Source organism: Schistocerca cancellata, chromosome 4 (assembly GCF_023864275.1).
Source record: "Schistocerca cancellata isolate TAMUIC-IGC-003103 chromosome 4, iqSchCanc2.1, whole genome shotgun sequence".
Classification (NCBI taxonomy): domain Eukaryota; kingdom Metazoa; phylum Arthropoda; class Insecta; order Orthoptera; family Acrididae; genus Schistocerca; species Schistocerca cancellata.
The window spans coordinates 128964009-128984025 of record NC_064629.1 but is presented as its reverse complement, the minus strand read 5'-3'; the positions used below and the strand labels follow the sequence as shown (position 1 = coordinate 128984025).

The following is a 20017-nucleotide window of genomic DNA, read 5'->3' as shown; positions in this document are numbered from 1 at the left end:
TCATGGCAGCAGAAGCTACAACAATGAAGAGGGCATCAATTTAGGGCCCATGTAGAATGTAGCACATGTTTTCCTCACATTTAATGCTCTTTAAACTTAGGTAGTTCCTTCAATGTTTCTCCTCCTCTCACAGAACAAGCCACGAAATTTAAAACTGAAGTTTCAATGAAAGAACATAGGTTGCTCTTGCTGTGTGAGTAATTCAGTTTGCATGTGGAAATCAACATCTAGTGGCAGAGTTTTACAAACTTGAAAACAGAACAAATTTTTTTTTTTTTTTTTTCCTCTCTCTTAACAGGATAAACGGAAGCAGTAGACACAAAGTTTCATTTTTTAGTAAATCAAATACGACCAAGTGCAATAAAAATTCTAAAAGTTACATGTTAACTGAGGTACCTCTTTAGTACCACTTCACTCCATGGCAATAGCCCACACTCCCTGTAATCAGGTGAAAGGTGTAGCAGCCCCACTGAAAAACTGACTACTGTTTCACTATCAACAGGCATGTAGCCTGTCAAAATACAACTAACTGATGGTTCTCAGTCCATTAAAACACAATTCCTTTCCATGGCAATCGAGCAAGAGTTAAAGTGTGAATAGTCTATCTTCCAAAGAGCCTTTCCTAGTACTTGAAAGTATTATGATGAGCTTTGAGACTGCCATGGTTCCCAAAAGACAGGGATACAATCAAATTTTTCCCAAGATAAGCCCTTTTTTTCCATGTGCTGCCACACTAAGCTAATTTACATTGAACAACCTGCCATTATTTATGCAGTTATAGAAGGCCCACTTTCACACAGAGAAAAGATTTTTCATTACACTATATCTGTTGGAAAAATAGCAAAATGATCTCACATTCATTAATTTCAAACACAGTACTTTAAAAAATTCAAGTCACAAAAATTCTTGGATTTACTGATATGAGGCAATGAAGTGTAGGATGGAGAAAATTTTCACAAAGTATAACCAAACAAAATTCCCATTTTTATATGAAACTAAGGAAGGGTGTACTTAACACCGTCCTAACACATCAAGCATTTGCTAATCACAATCTCAAAAGCAAAAATCAAACTGTTCAAAAAAAAAAAAAAAAAAAAAAAAAAAAAAAAAAAAAAAAAAATGCATTTTGTACACACTACTGTATCAACAGACACATAGGGTATCACACCCCAGAATCAAATGTTGCTGGTAAAAGCAACTGTGTAAAAGAATATTTATTATTATTATTTTTTTTTCCCCCAGAAGTAGCTAAGAGACTATCAATTGCATTCTATGAAATCATTTTCGAACCGACAAAAACATGAACGAATGCTTAAAAAAGAAAACTTACAATCTTGTGATCATAGAAAAGGAAACATTATTATTCAAGATTAATTAATTAACGCACACATAATGCAATAAGGCACTGTGAAACACAATAGATGGACCACTTGATCAAAATCCTGTAACTGCTTCCTATTGTAATGCATAAGTTTGAAATTCGTCTGAAAGGTGGCTACAATCTCCCTCTTTCGTGGTGTAAAAGTGTGGTGTCCAGCAACGTCACCCTCAGACTCAGCAACACTTTAAAACAGCAAGGTGTTGACACGTGATGAAATGGCCACAGCTCAGAAATTCATGTGAGCTCTAAGGTGTGTTAGTGATGTCACATTGGCACCAAATTGTACCACAATTCTGCCCAATGCCACTGGGGCATACCACATGATGAGAAGGTCGTTACCCACATTTTACTCCTTGTTCTGATACCTCTGCGATAGAGGTCTGAACCAGAACAGCTAGTGTTGAAACCGCATGGTTTTCTTATGGATGACTGAGGAAAACATTTCAGACGTCACCACTCAGAATCAACATAGAAAGGCCTCTTGAGGATGGCATAAAGAACATCAATGAAACTGCACCTTCCATTGGCACGTTGATTCCTACACATTTCACAGTCGAAAACAACATTCACAGAGGGATGAGCAACAGGTCAAAGTTAGACACTGTTGCCACCCCTGGGTGTTTCAAACCTATTCTAAAGACATCAGTGGGAGGCTGCAATCACACTTAACATGGTTTGACCCCTCTGAAGTGTACTGCAACTACAATTTTTGCTCTGGTATACAGGGTAGAACCACCAAGGACCGTTCAAAACTATTTGACAAAATCTGAATGTGGTTCGAAGTAGCAAGGGGTATTTTATGCTTTTTCAGCCCTCCTGATTCAACCCTGCCCCCCTCCTTTCCTGTGCCATGATCATAGGGGTGTGCAACACCTGCAGTACCACCCATGCACTTTTGTTGCGCATGTTAAAAATGTACCTGTCAGAAACTTCGACATCCATTTGGCTTCCTGGCTGCTGTAGTACATGAGGGTTAGGCAACCCATTCAACAGGTTTGACTGTCCTCTGGCACTAGAGCAGCCGTGATGCTGAAAGCTGTATTTTTAACTTCCTCACCAAATTGTGGGTGGCAACAAAAGAGTGTTGCCAAACAGAGGCTAGGGGGTTTGGGGGGGGGGGGGGGGGGCGTGTCTTAGAGGGACCCTTTGCCATTTTATTCATGCACATGTCAGTGTGGCATCCCTGTGATCACACAACAGGATGGCGGAGGACTGAAAAAACATTAACACCTTTTGCTGCTTCAGATCACTTCCTAATTTCATCAAATGGTTTTGAATGATCCCTAGTGTTTCCACACTATATACCAGATCAAAAATTGGGGTCCCACTATACTCCATAGGGATTATATCACATTCACCAGAGTTGCAGCTCGACAATGCTTTTAGAGAGGGTTTGGAACTTCCAAGAGTGGCAGGGAGTCAAGAACGTCGTCATGTTGATCACCACCCAGTGAACTGTAGTTTTCGACCACAAAATGTGTAGGAATCAGAGCCCCGATGGAAGGTGAAGTTTCATCGACATCCTTTACGTCATGCCCAAGAGCCCTTTCCATGTTAATTCTGAGCAGTGGTGTGACTGGAATTTTTTCCTCTGCCATTCAGAAGAAGACCACACACTTTCATATCTGGATGTCTGGGTTCTGACCTCTATCACAGAGGCATCAAAGAAAAAGTGTGAAATATGGGTAACACAGGATGTGACGACATTCCCATTATGTGACAAATCCACAGTGGTGCTGGGCATGATTGGTGAAGTTTAGTGCCAATGTGACATCATTAACCCACCTTACAGCTCACATGAACTTCTGCACTGTGGCCTTTGTCTCGTGTGTGTCAACACCTTGCTGTTTGCAGAATCCCAAAGCCTGAGGGTAATGTCGCAGTTAGTAAAAGTAAACCTGTTAACTGATCTTAAACAACTATCTACAATGAACTGCATCGGACCATCAGCACTGTTTGTGTCTTATCGAAAGTGACGCGTACCAACAACCTCAAACAACAAGTAATGTCATATTTGAAGATTTAGATTTTTGCAATCGGCATGCTTATTATGCAAGGGTCTCTCCTTAGATATAAGTGTACTGATATAAAACAATAATTTAATTTTCTAGATAGAATGACAGACCACCAGTGTTCATTTTTATGCAGGAGGCCAATGGATTACAGAACAGGTGTGCAGAAATAGCATACTGGCACACCTCAACAGGATTTAGTGTTACACAAAACTATTTTCATTTGATCATAATTTTTATTTTACTTTTTCCTCCTTTTTTTTGTTTTTACAGGCAGTACAAACAATACAAAAAATAATAAAAAACAATAATACACATTGATCTACTGGAGCAAAATTTCACGTAATTTTTGTTTCTGCTGATAAATAAACATTCTACTTAAAAATTAGTGAAGAGAATACAATAAATGAGCTTAGTACATGAAGGTGAAAGAAAGAATACTTTTCTGATCAAACAGAATACTGAAAAGCTAATAGTTAAGAATACTCAGAAAACCAACAACGTTGAAGGAATCAAACAACAATTAAAAACACTACAGTACCTGTCAACTATATCAGTCTTCTTATAACACGAAGCAAGTTCCAACAGTGTTTCAGCTGCTAACTTCAACCAGCCTTCCTCTTCATACTGTAAAAATGCTTCAGCAAGAAAAACACTTGCTTTATGTGGCTCCTCCATTTTTATATAAAAATCAGCAAGATCTCTGCCAACCATGCGAGCTGAACGAAATCTACCAATATGTTTGAATGTCCCCATTGCAAGTTCAGCAAGCTCCTAGACACAGAAATTAAAAATTATTAGCAAGTGCTTCTAATACGTTATTACTGCACATACGGAACTACTTTCCCCCTAAATCTTCATATGCCATTGCTGATTCTACTTACATCATTATCACTCACTCAAAATTGATTCATCACTACTAAATCTGTACACCCTTCACAATAATGTGAAAGTATTATCAGACAAATAGTAAGAGGTAATAATGCCAATATTATCCATATGGTTATCCTAGTCTTTCATTCTTGAAGTTTTATAAATGCACTGTACGTACCAAAAATGAAAAATGATTTTTTGAGTATATTTAATTTAGACAAGACTAAAAAGTTTAAAATAAATTAATGTGTGTATTTCAATACAAAAAAACAGAACTAATGCAAAATCTGTGTATAACTATGGTTAATATCACGAAGATCACAGAAGTCAGGTGCTCTCACTTATTGATGCCAGTATTACAAAGCTATGTACAGAGTTCTCTCTACATCAGCTTTTCTTTACCAAAAGTTCTGCTATAATTATGTCAACACCAATTACTCTCTTGACCAATAAAACTGCAAGACCATGAAGGTGACATGCAGCAAACATCAAGTTGTTATGAAGTGTACCACATGCTTGGACATGCAAATGATTAGCATTTCAGTGCAACCACAACATCTACATTCTGTATACAAAAAAAATTACACAGCAGGTTTCTCAATCAGAAATCTGTTGTTTGTGAAAATATCATGTTATGCCTTGTACAAGAAAAAGAAATGTCTACCAGCATGTATCAGAATTTAACAGAAACAGGATTGTAGTCTGTAGTAGTTTACTTTCTGCAAGATTGTAGCCTGTAGGGACTGTGGTTTACTGTTCTGCAATATTATTTCTCATTTCAGTTGGGATCCTGTGACTTCCATAGAAACAAGTAACCAATTGGTTTAGGAAGCCATACTAAATCCCATGCAGGAACTCTGTGGACTCACATGACTAGCATCCAAGAGAACAGGCATATTGTTCACTAAGCTGTGTGGGGTCATACAACCACATCATGGATCTTGGGTCAGGATGTGTGCTGGCTTCCAGTAAGAGAGAGTGCAAAGACATCTGGAGTACTAAAGGCTGTCATTAAAGCAATAATTGCTGGGGCTTCCCTTTACACAACAGCAGAGGGGAACAACAGTTGTGTAGACTATGAAAACAATGGACACAGGAGTGGCACCACGTCATCCATTCTGACAAGTCCCAGTTCCGTGTACAGCATCCAATGGGTGGAGACTGAGGGGAATGAACACTGACAGATGTCACTCATCATTATGACAGGGTCCCAACAAATGGCATAGTGGTATAGGGTTCCATTGGGCATACAATGAAACCACTACAGTCAGTAAACTGCATAGCAGCTGTTTTGTTTCTTACATGTTGAGGCTGCCGGCTAAGCCTTGTCTTTGAGGTCTGTGTGACATTATCTGTTGACAAGACAGCACGAGGCAGCATGCTGCCCTTGCTCTCCTGCCCTACCTCACAGCAGAGGGAGTTCAACTATCACCATGGCCAGAATATTCTCCAGATCTATCACCCGTGGAACTTATGTGGTCATGGGTTGCTGAGAGACTGACACAACACGACTATGATGAAGTATCATGAAATGACATAACCCTATCTGTCAGCCGTGCTCAGTTGGACTCCATGCCAAGCCAGGTTAGAGCCACTGTTGCTGCAAGAGGTGGCAGCACTGTGTACTAAATTTTACACCCTGCAGTTTCGATGACCAGTACTGTATGTAAAGCCACCAACACACTATGCTAACTTTTTTAAAAATATGTGTCATCCCACCTCTGCCTCATTCATCCCTTCAACTAACATGGTCTCTCTATTTTCTGTTCTGCAACCATTACTGTTTCATTTTAACTTGAGATTTTTTTGTCAGTGTTTTACCATTTGTTTTTTGTCTTATATTCTGTACATGACTTCCCCTGATACCGATGTACTTGCTTCAATGCAGTTTCCACCACCAACCCATTCCATGATGAACACTGCACAGGCCTGAATATTCATTAACGAATAGGTTTACTTAATTTAAAGACTGCAGGCCAGCTGGGAACAATGTGTGTGTATACACGTGGGTGCATGTCACATTTGGTAACTATAATGGAATACATTGTCCGCAAGCTTAGCTAAACGTTCAGTGTCATTGATCTGCATTTTATCAATGAATTAACCTTGTTACATCTTATTAATTATCCTATACACAAGGCCACACTGTCAGAGATGTATCTCCGCAGTTCTGTAACAAAATGTTACTTTCTTATGGCTCAAAGAAGTAGCTTCACTCCAAACATGAAGCAGTTTCTACCTGAATTGTTCTTTACCTTGGAATCAAGGAACATTTCCATCATATGTTTGACTAATGCTATTTGTTCTTGCACAGCCCCTATGGAGACTTCCGCAAGTTTGAACACTGTTGACATCACATTACATGGCTACCCTACAGAGCTACAGATGCAGTAGATCAGACCCCATGGTGAACTTAACTCTGTTTTCAAGATGCTCACTTGTCATACTCCATGCCTCTGTAATGAAAGTATTCTACTGCGAATTATTGGCTTTAAAGACTAATTTTTTATGTCAGTTCCCAATATTATTTAGTTCTAATTCTTGGCAGCTAGTTTAGACATATATTCTTCATTGTAAAAGTTACAAAAATGTCAAGGGTCATTTACACACTCAGGTGAAGCCCATCATGTTCTCAATGACTATCTGCGCATCTTGTCTGCAGTAATCAATTCACAGTCACACCTTTCAATCACAAGTTCACACAGTCCAGAAGCAGTAGTCTGATAGCGCAGAGTATTTTCTGGCCTTGGTCATATTAATTAAATGAACTTATCAGATAATTATTCTGTGTTGTGCTAATACTTTGGAAGTTATATAAAGAAGAAGACCAGTATGGAGAATATGGACAAAAGACTGGCTTCAAACACACATAACTCTCTTGCATATTAATCTTTTGAAGGCATTAATTATTGAAGAAGACGACTCTTTTAACTACCTAGGACAAAGAGATATTCTTTGTGTTGTTGAAGTATGTTACACTGCATATAAGGAGAAATGATTCTGTAATGAGAAAAATCAGTAAGTGCTTATGAATAACCTACAGTAACATTGAGGTACTTGGCAACTAGCAGAAGTTATGTTGATCTGAAATTTTATGCTGTTTTATCACCTTCCTTGTTGAGCCACATCTTTCTGGAAACGTGTCATACCATATACGAAGTGCTAAAGTATTTACTCTGGTCTGCATCTATTCAAGCAATGCCCAACTCGACACAGGCTGAACACAGACAGTAACGCAGACAAATTTTTCAGTTGGCGATTCATTCACTCTTAACGATTTGTCTGCATGAACACTGACTGTACAGATATGTCACTGCAAATATCCAAGTGTGTAAAGGACCCTTTAAAATGTAACAAATAAAGCAAGCGTTAAACTAACCAGATAATGTTTCCTAAAAGCTTCTTTTGATGAAAGAGCTTCTTTCAGTTTGTCAGTGGGCGTTGGCTGTTTGATGCCTGGAGGTGGATCTCCCATACCAGCTGAAAGTAGCACTACAGTATGAAGCTGCTCACTTGTAGGTTCCAAACCCGGCGTAAGTCCACACAATTCACCCAGTTCTCTCAGCTGTAAATGAAAAAATTACTAGTTGTGGCGACAGATTAATGTATCATAAACAATGCTTTCATGAAAGCAACTAAAATTACCTAATTTCAACTTTTACTAATTGCACACCACATTAGCCAAATAAATGTGCAAGGGCAAAGTAATAGATGGTGTAAAGTAAGAGGTGCCATTTTTTCAAATACGTGAAGTCAACTATCAACTTTAATATTAAGCAAGTAGTAAAGGAAACAAAAGAAAAATTCGGAATAGGAATTAAAATCCATGGAGAATAAATAAAAACTTTGAGGTTTGCCAATGACATTGTAATTCTGTCAAAGACAGCAAAGGACCTGAAAGAGCAGCTGAATGGAACGGACAGTGTCTTAAAAGGAGGATTTAAGATGAATATCAACATAAGCAAAACGAGGATAATGGACTGTAGTCGAATTAAATTGGGTGATGCTGAGGGAATTAGATTAGGAAATGAGACACTTACAGTAGTAAAGGAGTTTTGCTATTTGGGGAGCAGAATAACTGATGATTGTCGAAGTAGAGAGGATATAAAATGTAGACTGGCAATGGCAAGGAAAGAGTTTCTGAAGAAGAGAAATTTGTTAACATTGAGTAAAGATTTAAGTGTCGTGAAGTCATTTCTGAAAGTATTTGTATGGAGTGTAGCCATGTATGGAAGTGAAACATGGACGATAAATAGTTTGGACAAGAAGAGAATAGAAGCTTTAGAAATGTGGTGCTACAGACGAACGCTGAAGATTAAATGGGTAGATCACATAACTAATAGAATTGGAGAGAAGAGAAATTTGTGGTGCATCTTGACTAAAAGAAGGGATCGGTTGGTAGGGCATATTCTGAGGCATCAAGGGATCACCAATTTAGTATAGGAGGGCAGTGTGGAGGGTAAAAGTCGTAGAGAGAGACCAAGAGATGAATACACTAAACAGATTCAGAAGTATGTAGGTTGCAGTAAGTACTGGGAGTTGAAGAAGCTTGCATAGGATAGAGTAGCATGGAGAGCTGCATCAAACCAGTCTCTGGACTGAAGACAAAAAAAAAAAAAAAAAAAAAAAAAAAAAAAAAAAAAAAAAAAAAAAAAAAAAAAAAAAAACTGGTTTTATGCATTCAATATATATATATATATATATGTGTGTGTGTGTGTGTGTGTGTGTGTTAGTAAACCCGCTAAACATGTTCTGTGAAACAGCCATAATTCCTTTAAGACTGATAACTTGCAGCTTCTTTGCTGCAGGAGAATTGAAATGTTGACTTGGATTTGAGATAAGTGCAAAGAAAGAAGTCACTGTGATACAAATCTGTGAAGCACAGAGGCCAAAGAATGACTTTTATTTTCAAAAAACTTGCACTGCAAGCCTTGCCTTGTAGCCTCAGTCTTCATCATGCCAGAATCACATTTGTTCCAATGTTCAAAATCGAAGCCCTATGTTTGAAAATACAGAACTGTGTAACAGGCTGCCATAGTTAACACACTGTGTAGCACTTAAAGAAGTATAGTCCAATGATCTGAATAATAAAGATATTACATCATTATCTAAACTCACCACTGGTGTATTCTGGAGGAAGCAGTGTGGCTTTCCTGCTACCCAAAATTTAGTATTTACATCATTGTCCAAATGGAAATGCGACTCATTACCCACCGACAAAACAATACCAAGAATCTCTAGCATTCATCCCAAAAATAGTTTGTAATTTAAAACATCACCATTAACTAAATTTCGCATGATGAAGATTTTGTGTAAGTGTACCAACCTGTCATACATCAAGTAATGAAACAGACTCAAATAACATACTACCTTGGGGCATGCTATGGACACTCAGGACGCAATTCCACACCAAACGATAAATCACAAAAAATGATTCCACTCTTCTGAAAATTGAATTAGAACCTGGACTACTGCCACTGCACTTATCATCGTATTGTCAACATAAACAGTTACAAAAGCATCGATTTCTAAAAGGCTGGTAAATAGCACAGACACTGCTTGTCTACATTCATATCAGACTGCGCATGGCACTGCTATTTCTTGTTTTGGGAATATTACCCAGTTCAAAAGCACACATTATTTTCATGTCACCGTTTTCTGTTTTCAAGAAAAGGTAAAGCAATGTAATACACTGAGTGACCATCATTAGAACCATTAAGTTATTTTACATCCACTGTGGAAAATATATGCACTGGCCAAGGGATTGTGAAGTGCTTCACACAAATTCCAAGTTAATTCTGAGCAAGCCTTGTTAGTAATATTGTTTGGTCATATCCAGCTATTCATCTCTTCTCATCTTCTTCACAAAAATGCAGAAGTCACCAAATTTGCAACAAATTGAAAGACTTGGACCAAGTAGAACAATCCCAGATGGTGTCTCCTGGCCAATAATGCCATTATGCATTCATTTCAATAACTGAATAGAGAATTACAAACCATCTTCCACATTTTTGCTTTGTATTCTCTTTTTTACTTATCTGTCATTATCTGTTCAATGGAAGGGAAAAGTTAAGCAATCTAACAGTTTTTATTAAGTTCAAACAAAAATTTATTTTACAAATGAAGTTGGAAATGATAAAGAGTGAGAACTTTTATCAACCACAATAGAACTGAAGATATTTTACAAAACTCAAAATAGAAATGTCCACAATCCACAGATGACAGCAGAAATCTTTATCAAGAATTTTGTAAATGCTGTTGAGAAAACAATGCAAAAGCATTATTATTATTATTATTATTATTTATATATAAGATAAGTCATGAACATGCCAAAGGGCACTTACTACACCTTTACATGAGGTAATTACAACACCTGTAACAGTAAATGCAAGAAAAGGATATGGTCACTTCTTTTAAAAGTGAAAGATCAACAGGTACAGACAATATTGTAAGATTACTGCTAAGATCCTGCTTTAACCAGTTAAATAATATCCTGGCTCGTATATTCAATGCCATAACTGATCAATCTGATTTCTCCAACAGAACAAAATTTCCTACTGTGAAGCTACTTTACAAAAAGGTGATGGTCCTGGTGTTACAGATCATCCTTTCACACAATTTTTCATCGAGTCCTCTCAGGTCCTGGAAACTACCTTGTGTCAGGATTGTGCAGCATGTTAGCAGCATTGATATTATTAGCAAACATAAATTTCGTTTTTGAAAATAAGGTCATACTTTCACTTTGACACTATGTTTTAAATGCCTAGACAAGGAGACATTGCCAGATTTTTTCTTTTAGGCTTTTGGTTGGTTGGTTGGTTTAAGGATTAAAGAGACCAAACTGCAGAGGTCATCGGTCCCTTTTTCCAAAATACTAAAAATACCCACAGAGAATAAAAAATGTTCAACAAAATAGGAGACAAATGACACAGAACAAAAGAAACAGACAAGGACCAGACAAAACGAAATAAAATCACATGGAGTGTGACGGTGGTTGGCCGACCAGAGGAACAAAAAAAGGAGAAGCCAACCACCGAAAACACATTAAAAAAACTTAGTTTAAAACCGTAGGCCAAAGGCCAGAATCAACACAAGACAATAAAATAAAACAGAAACACTCAGATTAAATAATAAAAACCCCCTGCCCGAATAAAATGTAAAACTAAGTCAGCCATAGCAGAGTCATCGGTTAAAAGGGCAGGGAGTGAGTCAGGCAGTACAAACGACTGCCTGAGCACAGATAAAAGTGGACAGTTCAACAAAATGTGGACCACTGTCAATGCCGAGCCGCAGTGACAGAGAGGAGGGACCTCACGGCGCAATAAGTGGCCGTGGGTCATCCGCGTGTGCCCAATACGCAGTCGGCAGAGGATGACAGACTCCTTGCGAGAGACTCGCAAGGAGGAGTTCCACACAGTCGTCGTCTCCTTGACGGCACGGAGTTTGTTAGGGGTGGCCAGACCGCGCCATTCAGCGGCCCAAAGTGAGATAACTTTGCGGCGGAAGACTGCCCTCAAATCAGTCTCCGGAAGGGCAATGTCTAGAGTGGGTTCACTGGTGGCCTGTTTGGCCAGGCGGTCAACATTTTCATTGCCTGGGATACCGACATGCCCGGGCGTCCACACAAAGACCACAGAGCGGCCGCAATGCGCAAGAGTATGCAGGGACTCATGGATAACCATCACCAGACGAGAACAAGGAAAACACTGGTCGAGAGCTCGTAAACCGCTCAGGGAATCGCTACAGATAACGAAGGACTCACCTGAGCAGGAGCGGATATACTCTAGGGCTCGAAAGATGGCGACCAGCTCAGCAGTGTAAACGCTGCAGCCAGCCGCCAAGGACCGTTGTTCGGAACGGTCCCATAGAATTAGTGCATACCCGACACGACCAGCAACCATCGAACCGTCGGTGTAAACAATTCCAGAGCCCTGATACGTGGCCAGGATGGAATAAAAGCTGCAGCGGAAGGCCTCTGGAGGGACCGAGTCCTTCGAGCCCTGTGCCAAGTCGAGCCGAAGGCAAGGGCGAGGAACACACCACGGGGGTGTACGCAGAGGTGCCCGGAAAGGAGGTGGAACAGGGAAAAACTCAAGCCCGCAGAGAAGCTCCTTGACGCGTACGGCGATCGGACGCAGTGGAGGGACGCCTGCCTCAACAAGGATGCTGTCCACAGGGCTGGTGCGGAAGGCACCAGTGGCAAGTCGGATCCCGCTGTGTAGTATTGGGTCCAGCACCCTCAACGCAGAGGGGGATGCTGAGCCATAAGCCAGGCTCCCATAATCCAGACGGGACTGGATTAATGCCTGTTAGAGCCGCAACAGGGTAGATCGGTCGGTGCCCCAGCGGGTGTGGCTCAAGCATCTCAGAGCGTTTAGATGCCGCCAAGACGCCTGTTTAAGCAGCCGGATATAAGGCTGCCAAGTCAACCGGGCATCGAAAACCACCCCCAAAAACCTGTGTGATTCCACCACTAAAAGAAGTTTGCCGGCAAGATAAAGCCGCGGCTCCGGGTGGATAGTGCGTCGCCGGCAGAAATGCATAACGCAGGTCTTGGCTGCCGAAAACTGGAACCCATGAGCTACAGCCCAAGAATGCGCCTTGCGGATAGCACCCTGTAGCTGACGTTCAACAGCTGCAATGCCAGTAGAGCTGTAATAAAGGCAGAAGTCGTCAGCATACAGGGAAGCAGAGACAGAATTTCCCACGGCCGCAGCGAGCCCGTTAATGACTATTAAAAACAGGCAGACACTTAAAACAGAACCGTGTGGCACACCGTTCTCCTGGACGTGGGTGGAACTATATGAGGCTGCGACTTGCACGCAGAAGGTACGATACGACAGAAAATTTCTGATAAAGATCGGCAGAGGGCCCCGAAGACCCCATTCATGAAGCGTAGAAAGGATGTGATGACGCCATGTCGTATCGTACGCCTTCCGCATGTCGAAAAAGACAGCGACCAGGTGCTGATGGCGGGCAAAGGCAGTACGGATGGCCGACTCCAGGCTCACCAGATTGTCGGCGGCGGAGCGGCCTTTCCAGAACCCACCCTGAGACGGAGCCAGAAGGCCCCGAGACTCCAGTACCCAATTGAAGGGCCGGCTCACCATCCATTCGAGAAGCTTGCAAAGAACGTTGGTGAGGCTAATGGGGCGGTAGCTGTCCACCTCCAAAGGGTTCTTGCCTGGTTTCAGAATGGGGATAACGATACTTGCCCGCCATTGCGACGGAAACTCACCCTCGACCCAAATACGGTTGTAAAGGTCGAGGAGCCGTCGCTGGCAGTCCACTGAGAGGTGTTGCAGCATCTGGCAGTGGATGCTATCTGGTCCAGGAGCGGTATCCGCTCTTTAATGGAACGGAAGGCTAGGGGGTAATTCGCAGAAGCGGAACTCATAGCAAAATGCTCTGCCAAGCAGCTTGCAATGACATCGGAGTCTGTACAAACTGCTCCATTCAGTGAGAGTGCAGGGACGCTGGCAGGGGTCCGATAGCCGTAGACGCGTCGAATCTTGGCCCAGACCTGCGATGGAGTGACATGGAGGCCAATGGTGGACACATACCGCTCCCAGCACTCCTTCTTGCCTTGGCGGATAAGGAGGCGGGCCCGCGCACGCAGCCGTTTGAAGGCGATAAGGTGGTCTATGGAGGCATGTCGCTTGTGACGCTGGAGCGCCCGCCGGCGATCTTTAATCGCTTCAGCGATCTCAGGCGACCACCAAGGCACAGCCCTCCGCCGAGGGGACCCAGAAGAACGGGGAATGGCAGATTCGATGGCAGTAACGATGCCGGTGGTGACCGATTGAACCACCGCATCAATGTCATCACGAGAGAGAGGCTCAATAGCGGCAGTGGAGGAAAACAAGTCCCAGTCAGCCTTATTCATAGCCCATCTGCTGAGGCGCCCAGAAGAGTGGCGCCGTGGCAGTGACAGAAAGATTGGAAAATGGTCACTACCACACAGGTCGTCATGCACACCCCACTGGACATACGGCAAGAGGCTAGGGCTACAGAGCGATAGGTCAATGGCGGAGTTATGTGCCATGCGCCACACTGAAGTGTGTGGAGGCACCGTCATTTAAGATCGAGAGATCGAGCTGCGCCAATAAATGCTCAATAGTGGCGCCTCGATCTGTTGCCACTGACCCACCCCACAGAGGGTTATGGGCGTTAAAGTCGCCCAGTAACAAGAAAGGTGGCGGCAATTGGGCTATCAGCGCAGCCAGGACATGCTGCGCGACATCACCCTCCGGTGGAAGGTAAAGACTGCAGACGGTAATAGCCTGCGGCGTCCACACCCTAACAGCGACAGCCTCTAAAGTTGTTTGTAGAGGGACAGACTCGCTGTGAAGAGAGTTAAGGACATAGATGCAGACGCCACCAGACATCCTTTCATAAGCTGCTCAGTTCTTATAATAACCCCGGTAGCCACGGAGGGCGGGGGTGCGAATTGCTGGAAACCAAGTTTCCTGCAGAGCAATGCAGAGGAAAGGGTGAAGGCTGATAAGTTGGCGGAGCTCAGCTAGATGTTGGAAGAAAACGCTGCAGTTCCACTGGAGGATGGTTTTGTCCATGGCTGAGAAAGGCGTGACGGGACTGGGAAGGCAGATTACGCTTCTGGGTCACCTGCTGCCTCCGATTGAGCACCTGTGCTAGTGCTATTCATGGCGTCTGAGGGACCGGCGAGATCGAGATCCTCAGCGGATGCCAGAATCTCCACCTCGTCCTCAGACGCAGAGCTGGTAGGTTGCGGTGGGGTGGCTGCCACCGCGAGTTCCTTGGGCTTAGAGCTCTTCTTCTTTGATTTCTCACGCTGCTCCTTGGGTTTAACTGGCTGGGAGGGCTTCACCGATTCAGTCTCCGGGACTGAGGAGGATCGTGAAGCCCTTCGACCAGCTGATTGTGGGCACTTACACCACTGTCGGTCATCAGCCTTCCCGCTGGTAGAAACCTGGGAAGGGAGGGACCCAAGGGACCCTTTGCGAGCGTGAGAAGCTGAAGAAGTTGGACACTTCTCCGGCTTAGAAGCGGGGACTGACGTCCCCGATGGGGGGGATGGTGTAGCTCCTGAGGTAGGTGGCATAGGAGCAACCCGGTGGGTAGAGCCCCCCCACTGGCAAGGGGGCAGGAGAAGTTGTACCACTCGTCGATCCGGCCGGAAGTCGCGAAACTGAGGGGGCGAGCACAGGTGTTGTAGCAGCGGCGTAGGAAGACGTCATTCTCACTGGATGTAATCGGTCGTATTTCCTTTTGGCCTCTGTATAAGTCAGTCAGTCCAGGGTCTTATATTCCATGATTTTGCGCTCTTTCTGGAATATTCTGCAGTCTGGCGAGCAAGGTGAATGGTGCTCCCCGCAGTTGACGCAGATGGGAGGCGGGGCACATGGAGTATCGGAATGAGATGGGCGTCCGCAATCTCGACATGTGAGGCTGGAAGTGCAGCGGGAAGACATATGGCCGAACTTCCAGCACTTGAAGCACCACATCGGGGGAGGGATATAGGGCTTGACGTCACATCGGTAGACCATCACCTTGACCTTTTCCGGTAATGTATCACCCTCGAAGCCCAACATGAAGGCACCGGTAGCAACCTGATTGTCCCTCGGACCCCGATGAACGCGCCAGACGAAATAAACACCTCTACGTTCTAAGTTGGCGCGCAGCTCGTCATCAGACTGCAAAAGGAGGTCCCTATGGAAAATAACACCCTGGACCATATTTAAACTCTTATGTGGTGTAATAGTAACGTTAACATCCCCCAACTTGTCACAAGCAAGTAACCTGCGTGACTGGGCGGAGGATGCCGTTTGTATCAGTACTGACCCAGAGCGCATTTTAGACAAGACCTCCACCTCCCCAAACTTGTCCTCTAAATGCTCGACGAAGAACTGAGGCTTTGTGGAGAGAAAAGACTCCCCATCAGCTCTCGTGCAAACTAAGAATCGGGGCGAATAACTGTTACCTCCATCCTGAGACTTACGCTCTTCCCACGGCGTGGCCAGGGAGGGGAACGTTTTCGGATCGTAATTCTGAGCATTAAATTGAGCCCGAGAACGCTTAGAGGCGGCTGGCCGCCAGCGAGAGATGATGTACCACGCTTCATTGCGGGTCATCCGCCCTGATGCCACCTACTCCGACCAAGGGCCCTCCCCACGGGCGCCACCCAGCCACAGCAAAGGCCACCTGGCAGGATGGCCGTTGCCGGGAGTCCCGATACCCCAGGAGGATAGGCATCTACTCCTTGGCATACGTGGGGAGTTAACGGCGCAGGCATCAGTAGAGCGATCCCTGTGTTGTCAGGGGGCTACAACCAATAGGGTACATGGCGGCCCCACCACAACGGACTGGCTACCATGCTGGATCTTAGGTGCAAAAATGTCCAAGGTTGTCGTCGCAGTTAAAAGAAACACTGCAGAGTGCAGCGTGGTAGTCGCACCCAGGGACGTATCCTCGCCCAAGAGATCGAAAATGAGCGGGACACCATTGCAAGGACGAGAAAGCCGGCTAAAGGTCTAATTGCACGACGGATACAGTGCACCATGTAAGGCGCCCTTCCCCAATTGGCTCGCTCTTCGGAATAATTTAGAAAGATGGAGGTCAAACCCGAGAGGGGACCATCACATAAGGCTGAAACATGTGAGACTCCTTTTAGTCGCCTCTTACAACAGGCAGGAATACCGCGGGCCTATTCTAATCCCCGAACCCGCAGGGAGTTTTTAGGCTTTTAATTGTCGACTTCACAATACTTTTTATGACAGCATGCAACAGAATCTGATAAATAATTGCCTAAAATCTTATATACAGAAGAGACAAAACTTACAGACCTAGATATAAATAAGAAATTGGACTGAGGGATACCGTGACTTGTGAATGGTACATTATGGAATAATCTCGATCATTACATTATGGATTCCCGTTCAACTGTTTTTGGTCTCCAACTGTTTCTTATTTATACTCTTTTTGTTATAAAAGTTGTAGGATATGTTTTTTCTTTTAACAGACAATTCTATTTACCAAGCAATGGTCCTAGCTCCTGCTGAAGTAGTCCCTTTGGTTATCTACACACAGTTGCCAATGTTTCTGGAGGTCTTGGAAGCAAGCAGGGAAATTTTCAACTGCAATGCTTGTAAGCTCATTCACAGCTTGTTGGATGTCTGTGAGATCTTGATGAAGCTTTCCTTTCAACTGTATTTTCACTCGCAGGAACAAGAAAAAATCACAAGGCAAGAGGATGGACAAATATGGTGGATGTGGGATGGTAATAACAGAATGTCTGGCCAGATACTCAGTAACAGATAAAGCAGTATGGGGTCTTGCATTGTCACACAGTAAGAACCAGTCCTGAGAATGCCACAAACCACAGCAGCAACGTCAAACTGCTTGTTACAAACGTTTCAAGAGTTTGACGTAAGGAGTTCGGTTCACTGTTTGACCAGGAGGGACATACTAATGGTGAACTAATCATTTACTGTCAAAGAATGTGATCAACATTGTCACAGTTCTCGAAGGTTGCAGTTTGACTTTTTTTGAGGTTGGTGAGCAAGGCCTCCGCCATTCAGCACTTCGATGCTTCATGTGAGGGTCATACTGGTAGCACCAACTTCCATTGTCAACAATAATCTTTGACACAAATGTGGGATCACATCTGGCTCTATCCAGTACCTCAGCAGAAATTCTTTATCTTTCCTCTTTCTGTTCGTCCATTAGTGTGTGAGCAATGAGTTTTGCATTAAGTTTTCATTTCCCTAAATCGTCACGTAAAATCTTACAACACACATCACAATTCAAATTAACTTCTGATATTGCATGCACAGTTACATGACTGTCTTCTTGCAATAACTGCCTGGCACACTCCACATTTGCATTGGTATGTGCTGTACACAGGTGACCAGCTCTGGGATTGTCTTGCACTGAATCTCCGCCTTCAAAAAAACTTTTGGGCCACTCGAAAACACGACTTCTTGATGTGCCTTGCCTGCTTAATCATTATCTTTGATTCACTAGGGGGTTTTCCACAGCTTAACGCAGAACTTAATGTTCATTCTTTGCTCACAATCAATATCCATTGTGTCACTGTAACTAATGCACCATGAACCCAAACAAAGGTGTTGCTAAGCACAGCCCTGCCACCTAGTGAGTTCGCATGGAAACATGGCCAAGGTCATTTCAAGGATGCACACATACCAGGTAACATAAAAACAACATTTGTTCCTTTTTAGTTCGCAAACTCAGAAATAATAAAAAAACCTGTCCTGGACTTTTTCTGACCTACCTCTATCACCCAACAAAACAAGCAAACTTAACAATACTCTATGATGATACAAGCAGTGTAAGAGAGAACGAAGTATCCCTTGTAATGCCAGACAACTACTTGCAGATGTGTGCCACTTTATACAGAATACAGTACTGATAAACTAAGCAACAAGTCTACTAAGCATCATTCACTCACTTGCATTGAATCACTATCTCGTACACCATAAGAAAATGGGGAAAAATAGAAGGTACTACACATGGGATTAAAACAGAAGTAAAACCATGGGAGAGCTAAAAGAATGGGACAGGGAACTGTGACTGGCTGACCACTTACAAATAAACTGGAAGAGACAGTCACCCTTTTAATACATTAAGAAAATCTCCCTAAAATTTTTGGAAACAAGTTGGACAAATCACAGAACCATCTGCCACTGCCTTCTGGTTGGGAAACAAAACACAGTCTAATAAAAAGGGGCGCACAGTGATCTGTACACCACAACCACAACACATTGGAAGGTTCTCTCGCTGGAGCAAGAAGCCACACGACATAAGGCTGTGGCCTAGGTGAAGATGAGTAAGGTAAACCTAGTCCTGTCGACATGGCTGGAAGGAGGTATGCCATGGCAGCACTGTGCGCTTTACTAGACAGAGTTTATTGTCTGTCACTACCAGCTAGTCATCCTCACACCAATGTGGAATACTGATCAAAAGTGTTGTGGCTGCAAACAAATCTCATCCTTAATCACATTTTTAAAAAGGCCACATTTGGAAGCAGTTGCCATAATGACAGTACCTAATATCACTAGCATCTTTATGTCCACCATTTATATTCATGTATGTGTACGAATCACCCTCTGGAACAATTCACAGATATTGAAAGAAAATCTTTACCACTCACAAAAAACTGTTGTCACAGTTATGCTTGGAGATCATCCCTGAGGCTCCTCTTTTTAAGGAGTCATAGTACTGGCCACTAACTCACAATAAATTGTGACTTTCATTATTTATAGTTTTTCTCACTTTGAAACAAATGAAACTTCACACAGTCATAACACAAGAATGAATAGTGACACACACTTTGTTTAGTATAAAAATATGTAAAACATTTAAGTACCAAAATATATCATATGACAATAGGTCTCTACGAGACAAGATGATAAGTTAGTTAAAAGTAACATAAAGGTGTTGCCTGAAAAAATGTGTCATACTCTAGGTATTTTTTTTTATGCAGGGACATAATTGTTTCCCATCTGGTTTTTGTGTGTTGTTTTATTTATACATGATTTTACATCATCATAAGTGAAAAACCATTAGTATAAATGATGCAAAGTGGCAGCCTCACACTGCCTAACTAGAGTACCTTCATGTAATTTTCTATGCTTCTAAAAAACAATGGGAATTCTAATGCTCCAATTCCTGTATCGTCTTGATGAAATTACAAAAGAAATCCAAGTTCTGCAGTCATATATTGCCATGTGATATTCCTACGATCAACTGT

At 42.8% G+C, this 20017-nt stretch overlaps 1 protein-coding gene across 3 annotated transcripts in view; it reads right to left on the bottom strand.

Annotated features, from left to right (window-relative positions):
* The window catches only part of LOC126183567 (trafficking protein particle complex subunit 10), a 150322-nt gene that overhangs the window by 109574 nt on the left and 20731 nt on the right, over window positions 1–20017 (bottom strand). For all 3 annotated transcript variants that reach the window (XM_049925645.1, XM_049925646.1, XM_049925647.1), the window contains 2 exons: window positions 7646–7831; window positions 3935–4167 (listed from right to left, as the gene is read on the bottom strand). In XM_049925645.1, the coding sequence (XP_049781602.1) occupies window positions 3935–4167; window positions 7646–7831 (419 nt within the window). The remainder of the gene's footprint in view (window positions 1–3934; window positions 4168–7645; window positions 7832–20017) is intronic.